The 10,197-nt window shown below is 46.6% G+C and overlaps 1 protein-coding gene across 1 annotated transcript in view; it reads right to left on the reverse strand.

Moving 5' to 3' along the window:
• The window catches only part of LOC125482989 (SCO-spondin-like), a 30,801-nt gene that overhangs the window by 11,338 nt on the left and 9,266 nt on the right, over positions 1-10,197 (reverse strand). Inside the window, exons 3-6 of the mRNA XM_048596201.1 lie at positions 9,055-9,101; positions 7,458-7,628; positions 6,429-6,557; positions 5,654-5,799 (exon numbers count right to left, since the gene is read on the reverse strand). Coding sequence (XP_048452158.1) covers positions 5,654-5,799; positions 6,429-6,557; positions 7,458-7,628; positions 9,055-9,101 — 493 coding nt within the window. The remainder of the gene's footprint in view (positions 1-5,653; positions 5,800-6,428; positions 6,558-7,457; positions 7,629-9,054; positions 9,102-10,197) is intronic.

Consider the following 10,197-nt stretch of genomic DNA (forward strand, 5'->3'; position numbering starts at 1 on the left):
CCATCTCCCTCCGTCCCCTCCTCCTCACCATCTCCCTCCGTCCCCTCCTCCTCTCCATCTCCCTCCGTCCCCTCCTCCTCACCATCTCCCTCCGTCCCTACCTCCTCACCATCTCCCTCCGTCCCCTCCTCCTCTCTGTATTCCTGAATTTCATCACCTGGTTTTGCAGTTGATTCCCAGAGTCAGGGTTGCTATGGCAACAACTATGTTTTGTGCTGGATCTATACAAATGAGAGTGGATCCAATGTGACCTGATCTGAGCAGGGATCCCACGCTCTCCCTGCCTGTGTGTGCTGGAACAGTTGACAATCTGATGGCCAAGCCCAATGATCAGTTTGGAGGTGGGCACAAGGGTGGCATCATCAGGGGGCATGGCAGGTCATGTGAGGGGCTATTATAGGCAGTGACCATTACAGAGGCCTCCACAGGGTGAGTGCAGAGTAGGTTGGGCATCATTAAGGTGGGATGTCAAGGGCTCAGGGCACATTGATGACAAGTTGGAGACAAAGATCAATGTGATGGGATCTTCCCATAGAGGTTTGGGTAGAAATGAGCTGACAGCGTACAGGGAGGTAAAAGGGGGCATAGAGGCTTTGGAGGGATAGCTGGTGAGCAGGCAGAGTTGGTGGTGACTGAGACACTGTGAGCTGAATTCCCTGCCAACATTCACACACTCCATTTCATTTTTCATTATTTGTTCATCTATTTACAATGCACACAGAGTGAACACGCTTAGGCTTCAAATGCTGGTCAAAGACAATCTGCACCAGATCACTGGTGCCTGAGAATCTAATATTAAGACCTCAGTGATGTAGAAGTCAGAAACAAAGACTTACAAAGAAAGCCAGTGTTTGCCAGAAGCACCCCATCACTTACAAAACTTACACAAGTGCTGTGGGATGAGGGGAACATCACTGCATCATATGCCATATGACGCTTGACTCTACTGAATACAATGAAAAGAGAAATGGTTGATGTGGATCTGGAATGGGAAGAGGTTTGGTGTATGGCAGATGTACTGTTTTGGATATTTGCATTAGTCACTCAGCCAATGCAGCACCTTCATTGGGTAAGTGCACAATGCTGTGACCAGACCCATGGTAAAAGCTGATGGTAGGGCTGCTGAAGGTGTGGTTCAGCAGCTAGGAGCAGTCAGGGGGCACCCTCCGATATAGTCAGGACAACATCATCCTGGCAGTTGGAAATGGGGCATAGTGATAAATGCAGAGGAACTGAGGGAATGGGAAAGATGATGAAAACACCAGCAGGAGGAAGCATTCATTTTGCATAATGGAAAAGCCAGGCAAGACCTGAGTGATGCCCCATTTCAGTAGATAACAGCAGACTATCATGACTGTGGAATGTTCCTTTGTACATTTGGTCTGGGTTGTGAGGCCATCTGCACCCTCTATTCACTCTGTATGTGCCACTCTGTATGGCTGTTTGGAATTCTCCAATCACTTACCTCTATGTGATGCCCCCTGCTGGACAATGAAAACATGCAAATGCCCAGGCAGCCTTGGAGACAGAGTGGTCCAATGGTTAAACACTGACAAGGATGACAGAGTGAAGTTGTAGTTGGGAGGGTGTACCAACCATGCCAAGATTGTTTTGTGGCTGTTGTGTCATGACATTCCTGGTGAGGGGCCATTCAGAATTCTCAGTACTTGTCTAGGAGCACAGCAGCCTTTTAAAGATAGCATGGGTTCAAGGGATGCTGTCTTTTTTTGGCGATATCTGTTCAGTGACGAATAATCCCAGGAACAATGCACAGTAGGGTGGGAATAGAATCAGATAAGGGGGTGACATAAGGGTGGGGTAGGTTGATAATAAGGTGAGTTTGAAATCTTGCTAGGCCTTGAGGCAAAAAGCCTGCCAGAAAATACAACCCAACTTGTACTTATCCAAAAAGACATAGCATTCAGCCCATAGTGTCATATTTACAGAAGGAGGCTATTTCACGCATTGTGTCTGCACCAGACAGCACAGATTTAACTTCACTTAAAAAAACAAACAGAAAGATCTGTGAATGCTGTAAATCAGGAACAAAAACAGAAGTTGCTGGAAAAGCTCAGCAGGTCTGACAGAAACTGTGAAGAAAAAATTCCTAACTTCAACTTACTTCTTGTTCCAGCTTTGGTCTATAGCCATGGAGGCCATGACAATGCAGATGAATGGGGTGGCACGGTAGCTCAGTGGTTAGTACTGTTGCCTCACAGCACCAGAGACCCAGGTTCAATTCCACCCTCGGGCGACTGTCTGTGTGGAGTTTGCACATTCTCCCCATGTTTGTGTGGGTTTCCTCCAGGTGCTCTGGTTTTCTCCCACAGTTCAAAGATGTGCAGGTTAGGTGGATTGGCCATGCTAAATTGTTCCATAATGCCCAGGGATGTTTGGGTTAGACATAGGAAATGCAGAGGTGGGGGATGGGTCTGGGTGGGATGCTCACCGGAGGGAGAGGTGTGGACTTGTTGGGCTGAATGGCCTGTTTCCACACTGTAGGGATTCTATGCTTACTAAATACTCTCTCAAATATTACCAGATTATCTGTCTCAATCAGTGAGCTCCCACCACCCTCTAAGTGCAAATATTTCTCCTTCACTCACCCCTTCAACCACGACCTCTGCTGACCGATGGAGTAAGTTCCTTCCTATCTACCTTATCTATGTTCCTCATAATTTATACATCTCAGTCATGTCCCGTCTCAATCTCCTCTGCTCTAAAGAAAACAACCCCAGTCTGTCCAATTTTCCTTCATTACTGAAACTCTCCAGCCCAGGCACATCCTGGTAAATCTCCCTCTGTACCCTCTCCAGTGCTATCACGTCCCCTCTATAATGTGGATTCCAGAACTGCACACAATACTCTCACTGTGGCCTAACCAATGTTTTATACAGTTCCCAGCATCACCTGCCTGCGTTTAAGCTTTGACTCTTGACTAATGAAGGTAAGTATCCCAGGTGCCTTCTTCACCACATTATCCACCTGCCATGGGTCACCATGTCAGAGTGATGTGGAGGTGCTGGTGTTGGACTGGGGTGGCCAAAATCAGAACTCACACCACATCAGGTTACAGTCCGACCATTTATTTAAACTCACAAGCTTTCAGAGTGCAGCACCTTCATCAGGTGAAGTGAGAGAGAAGGACACAGACACAGATTTTATAGGCAGAGAGATCAACGGCTGAGAGATCAAAGGATCATACTACTGGTGTGAGTGGAATGTCAGATAATAAGTCTCTGCCGGTGAGTGTCAGACAGTGAGTAAAGTGTCAACAGCTGAATAACCAGTGAAGGGATGACCTATAATCCGATTAAATGAGGCAGAAAGATAATTACAAAATATTCAAAATAAGATGGAGCTGGAGACAAACTAAATAACTGGAATAACATGATAGGTACAAGAGTCACATGCTGAGGGTCTAACCAAAGTAATAGGTAACCCAAAACTGTACCAACTAATTAAGGTAGAGAGATCATAACAAGTTATCAAGGTGATGGTGCTAAAACAGGACAGTAAGGAAGATTTTACAGAGACAGAACATTATGGTACGTTACATGTAGTGCGACATGAACCCAAGGTCATGGCTCGGCCATCTTTGTGGGTATGGAAACCCATCGTACAGGGAACCCCCAGCTTCTGTCACAATAGTACAGATGTCTTACAGAAACTGAGCACCCACGGACCGGTCAAACCAGGAACATTCCTTGTCACAATGGACGTTTTGGCTCTCTACACCAGCATCCCCCATGACGATGGCATCGCGCTGCAACAGCCTCAGTACTCAATACCAACAACTGCCAATTTCCAGATGCCACCCTACAACTCATCTGCTTCATCCTCAACCACAATGTTTTCACCTTCGAGAACCAGTTCTTCATCCAGACACATGCAACAGCCATGGGGACCAGATTTGCTCCCCAATATGCTAACATTTTCATGGACATTTGCTGTGCAGGACCTCCAACCAGTGCTATACACCAGATACATTGACGACATTTTCTTCCACTGGACTCATGGCAAGGAATCACTGAGATAACTATATAGCGATATCAACAAGTTTCATCCCACCATTAGACTTAAATGGACTACTCTTCAGAATCAGTCTCATTCTTGGACACATGTATTTCCATCAAGGACAGACACCTCAGTACCTCACTCTACCACAACCCCATGGATAACCTCACAATGTTTCACTTCTTCAGCTTCCATCCTAAACATATTAAAGCAGCCATCCCATATGGACAAAGCCTACACATACTCAGAAACTGCTTAGATGAGGAGGAATGAGACAGAGACCTAAATATTTTGAAAGATGCCCTCATAAGAACGGTATATGATACTCAACTCATCGATCACCAGTTCCAACGTGCCACAACAAAAAACTGCAACGACTTCCTCAGAAGACAGACAAAGGACACGGCCAATAGAGTACCCTTCGTCATCCAGTACTTCCCCAGAGCGGAGAAACTACGCCATGTTCTTTGCAGCCTTCAACATGTCATGATGACGACGAACATCTCACCAAGATCTTCCTTACACCTCCACTTCTCATCTTCAAACAACCGACAAACCTTAAACAGGCCATCGTTCACAGCAAACTACCCAACCTCAGGACAACATCGACCACAACACCACACAACCCTGTCATGGTAACCTCTGCAAGACACGTCAGGTCATCAACATGGACACTACCATCACACATGGGAACACCACCCACCATGTGCACGGCAGATACTCATGTGACTCGGCCAATGTTGTCTATCTCATACGCTGCAGGCAAGGATGCCCCGGGGCATGGTATATTGGCAAAACCATGCAGACGCTATGACAACGGATGGACAGACACCGCGCGACAAGCACCAAACAGGGATGTTCCCTCCCAGTAGGGGAGTTCTGCAGTGCTCAAGGACATTCAGCCTCAGATCTTCAGAGAAGTGTCCTCCATGATACACAACAACACAGAGTCGCCGAGCAGAAACGGATAACCAAGTTCTGTACCCATGAAGACGGCCTCAACCATGGCCTTGGGTTCATGTTATGAAACATGTGACTCCACTACTGTTCTGTATCTGTAAAATGTTCCTTACTGTCCTGTTTTATCACCATCACCTGGATAAATTGTTATGATCTCTGAACCTTTATTAGTTTGTACAGTTTTGAATTACTTATTACTTTGGTTAGACCCTCAGCATGTGACTCTTATACCTATCATGTTATTCCAGCTGTTTGGTTTGTCTCCAGGACCACATTATTTTTAATTTTTTATAATTATATATCAGACTCGTTTAATCAGATTATAGGTCATCCTTTCGCTTGTTATTCAGCTGTTGACTCTTTACTCATGCCGTCTAACAATTCTGATCACCTGCAGGAATTATTATTTGACACTCCACTCACACCGTTTCTATGATCTTTTGATCTCTTTGCAGTTGATCTCTCTCTGCCCAGAAATTCTGTGCCTGTGTGCTCTCTCTCACTTTACCTGACAAAAAGGCTACGCTCTGAAAGCTGTTGGGCTGGAACGTGGTGTCAGGTGATTTCTGACTATATGAGAGAGAGATACAGAGAGGAAGAGGAGAGAGTGAGACGTTCAGGGTTTTGTGGCGATAGGAGATCAGTGTCACCGATAATGATCAGTTCACAGTCTGACCTGTAGGAGCAGACCATCCTGACAGTAACATCCCGAGCTGCAGTTCCAACTCAACTCCTCTCCCACACTGAGCTCTGTGCAAGTGTCAGCTCCAATGGAACAATCCCTCCACACAGTCCCTTCAGAGCAGTTCGATGGATGGGCTTCTGTTATCAACAAAGAACAAGGGAAGGGAGCACAGAGGGTCATTAGCTGGATACAAACTAGCACCAGGTACATAAATACCACGCACAGCCTCACACAGTCATCAACCTCACCCTCATCGACAGACACACAACACATTCTCAACTACACGCACTCCCTCAGCGCTGACCCTCCGACAGTGCGGCGCTCTCTCAGCACTGACCCTCCGACAGTGCGGCGCTCCCTCAGCACTGACCCTCTGACAGTGCGGCACTCCCTCAGCACTGACCCTCTGACAGTGCGGCACTCCCTCAGCACTGACCCTCCGACAGTGCGGCACTCCCTCAGCACTGACCCTCCGACAGTACGGCACTCCCTCAGCACTGACCCTCCGACAGTGTGGCGCTCCCTCAGCACTGACCCTCCGACAGTGCCATGTTCCCTCAGCACTGACCCTCCGACAGTGCCGTGCTCCCTCAGCACTGACCCTCCGACAGTACGGCGCTCCCTCAGCACTGACCCTCCGACAGTGCCGTGCTCCCCACCATCACAATCTGTGTGTGAAGTGTTCACAGTGAGACAGTATTCCCTGTCAGTTGTGTTTCTCGGAGATCCTGGTATTCAGTGTCTATTTCTCCCAGTTGGCACTCACCACATGGATGAGTGTTACAGCTGGTCAGCTGACTGCTTTGTGATGAGATGTTCACTCGAGTTCGGTTCCTGAAGCCCCCTCCACAAGAGACGGAACATTCTGACCAGTGACCCCACTCACTCCACACTCCTGGGGCAAACAGGGACAGGAAAGGTAGTTAGACATCCTGCAATGACACCACATTTAACCTCAAAGGGAGTTATGATACCATCCACCACCCAACCCCCTCCCTCGATCGTCTAAGCACTAATGTCCTAACCTGATCCAGTCTCTCTTCAAACATCAGTCTTGCCATCCCAGGATGGCAAACATTTGGTAAACATTTACTGCACTTCATCCACAGCCAGAACATCCTTCCCTACAGAAGGAGAGTAAATCTGCACACAATGCTCCAGGTGTGGTCTCACCAAGGCCCTGTACAACTGCAGTAAGACATCCCTATTATCTCACTATGAAGGCCAACATACTTCTTCACCACCTGCTGCACCTGCACATTTACCTTCAGTGGTTATTGTACAAGGACACCCAGGTCCCACCACACTTCCCTCTTTCCCAATCTATCATCCTTCGGATAATAAAATGCCCTTGTGTTTTCACTATCCTCATCATACAGCATCGGCCATGCATTTACCCACTCACTCAGCCTTTCCAAATCACACTGAAACGTCTCTGTATCCTCCTCGCAACTCACCCTCCAACTCAGCTTTGTGTCATCTGCAAAGTTTGATATATTATAGTCAGCTTCCTTACCTAAACCATTAATAAATATTATGAATAGTTGGGCTCCTAGCACTGATCTCTGTGATACCCTACAAGTCACTACCTGTTATTTGGAAAAAGACCTGTTTATTCCTACCCTCTATTTCCTGTCTGCCATCCAGTTCACTGTCCATCATAATACAATATCCCCAATCCCATGTGCTGATCTCACCTCCTTTTTGTGTTTCTTACTCCTACTTTTTGGTTTTTGAGCCTGATGCTGGGTTTGCCTCTGGAGATATGCAGCTTTATTTGGTTGCTGTTACTCACTGTCACAAAGCTGCAGACTGCAATATTCCGTTTCCACCATGTCACCCTCGCACTCTCTCCCACCCAACGCTGCAGGGGGGTTTGTGGGAGATCGGAATCTCCGCCTGGATCCAACATCACAGCTTCTACTGCAAGAACTCCACGGTGTCCAGCGGCTCCAAGAACAGTCCACTGCAACAGGAAAACATGGGAAAAACACAGGGAAATGTGGGAAAACATGGGAAAATGTGGGAAAACAGGGAAAAACAAAGGGAAACACAGGAAAATATGGGAAAACACAGGGAAAACAAGCATAAGCATAGAATGCAAATGAAAACAAGTGAAATTAACAAGAAATCAGGTACATTCATATGATCGGATCTTCATCCGATCTGATTGTAAGCACAAGCACATAAATCCTGATAACTGTCCACCTCCTTTCTTAAATGAGAATCTATATACCTCTTCTTCCTGCAACTTTCAAAAAGAGAGTTCCAAAGATGCTCAACCTGTTGAGAGACAAAAAAATCGCCTCATCTGTGTATTAAAGGGCACCCCCTGATTTTTAAATAGTGAGCCCTAGTTCTAGATTTTCCCATAAGAGGCAACAACCCTTCCACATTCACACTGTTGAGATCCTTCTGCTCCCTACATGTTTCAGTCAAATCACCTCTTGTTCTCCTAAGCTCCAGTTGGTACAAGCCCAGTCTGCCCAGTCTTTCCTCGAAGACAACTCAGCCATTTCAGGCATTAGTCTGGTAAACTTTCTCTAACCTGCCTCCAGCGTATTTACATCGTTCCTTACATACAGAGACCAATACGCACACAGTCCTTCAGATGTGGTCTCACCAGTGCTCTGTGTAACTGAAGCATGGTCTCACTAAGTTCTATATTCTCTTCCCCTTGTGATAAATGATAACATTCGATGACCTTTCCTGATTACTTCTGTAACTGCAGACTAACCTTCTCTAATTCATGCAATCAGACACCCAGATCCTTCTGCATCTCCGAACTCTGCATCCTCTCCCCATTTTAATAGAATGCTTCTTCTTCTTATTGCTCCTGCCAAAATGGCAATTTCACTCTTTCCCACATTATACTCTCTTCGCCAGAGGTCCATGGACAGGTGAGGCTGGAATGAAGGATGCCAGGCAGAGAGAGAGAAGAAAAGGGCAGAGGGTGAAGGACCATTTGGGAGTTGTGTGAACAGGAAGGGATGGGGGTTAGAGTGGGTGGGGAAGGAGTGATATGATGGGAGGGAATAGATCAGGCAAGGGCAAGGGACACAGGGATGATGCAGGAGGATAAGAGACTGATGCTGCAATAGGCTCAGTGACTTGTTATGACAAGTTGAAGAATCATGGCCAGCTTCCTAATTCCTAGTTTAATTCTTCTGAAAACTCTGATCAAACCATCACAAGTCTCCCTGTCACATGTTCTCTTCCATCATCATTAGGAGAGGTGCAATTCCCAGTCCCACACATTAACCCTGACAAAGTTCCTGACCACACTGGGGAGGGTTGTTCAGGCAGGGATGAGGATGTGGACAATAGGGAAGAGTGTTAGGAACGGAAGGCGGAGTTTAGTCAATGAGGTGAAGAGTTGATTTGTTCAGTACCTGCACATGGAAGATTGCCACAAACCAGCTCTCCAGACTGACACGTGCTGTAACAGGAAAACAAACACCATTAGTGAGCTGACTGAGAAAACATGCTGCAGACAGGAAGCCAAGCGTGGGTAGGGGGTGAGTGTGGGCTGAGGGAGGGACGGAGGGTCTCAGGAGTGCCGGTAATTTGTGCTGGGTTTGTTATATCGTGGTGGGCACCCAGGAACAGACAGGCCTGTACCTTTAAGACATTCTGATAGAAAGGCCACACCTGGCCTCAAACAGAATCTCACTTGTTGTAAACACCTGAAGGGACATGGTATCTGATACTATCTGTGAATCTTTGGACATCGATTCTGACATCACACTGGCACTAAAACTCATGTACCACCCTGACCTATCTGAGTGGTAGGCACAGCAGCTTTATGTTGCTGTTGCTATGCTATATGACTATGACTGAGAGTTACTGAGTTGCTAAGTTCTACGCCATGGATTCACACACTGGAGATGGGACCAGATCACCAACAGAAAGCACTGCAGTGAGATGTCAATGGCTTCCTCAACTGATACATTGGCAAAGAGGCAGCACATGGACACCATGTTATTACTGCTCTGTAAGCTCAGTATGGTCTTCATAAGGAGAAGTTTCTCAGAACTGGGTGCAGCAATTCACCCAATTGTCAGGAAGAGTCAGAAAGGACCTCATCTCATTGGAGGCAGTTCAGAGAAAGTTAGCTAGGATGATCCCTGGTATAAAGGATTGTCTTTTGAGCAAAGGTTAAACAGGGTAGGACTCTACTCACCGGAGTTTAGAAGAATGAGAAGTGATCTCATTGAGCCATATAGAAGTTTTAAGGGGCTTAGCAGAGTAAATGCTAAGAGGATTTTTCCCCTTGTGGGAGAGTCTAGGACAAGAGGGCATAGTCTCAGAATAAAGGGATGCCAATTTAAGACTGATATGAGGAGGAAATTCTTCTCTCAGAGGGTTGAAATTCTTTGGAACTCCTTGCCACAGAGAGCTGCGCATGCAGAGTCCTTGTGTATATTTAAGGCTGTGATCGATCCTATTGAATGGTGATGCAGACTCACAGGGCCAAATAGCCTGCTCCTGTTCCCATTTCTCATGGTCTTATTGTATATACACAGCAATTAGAG

Source organism: Rhincodon typus, chromosome 4 (assembly GCF_021869965.1).
Source record: "Rhincodon typus isolate 14 chromosome 4, sRhiTyp1.1, whole genome shotgun sequence".
NCBI classification, from domain to species: Eukaryota; Metazoa; Chordata; class Chondrichthyes; order Orectolobiformes; family Rhincodontidae; genus Rhincodon; species Rhincodon typus.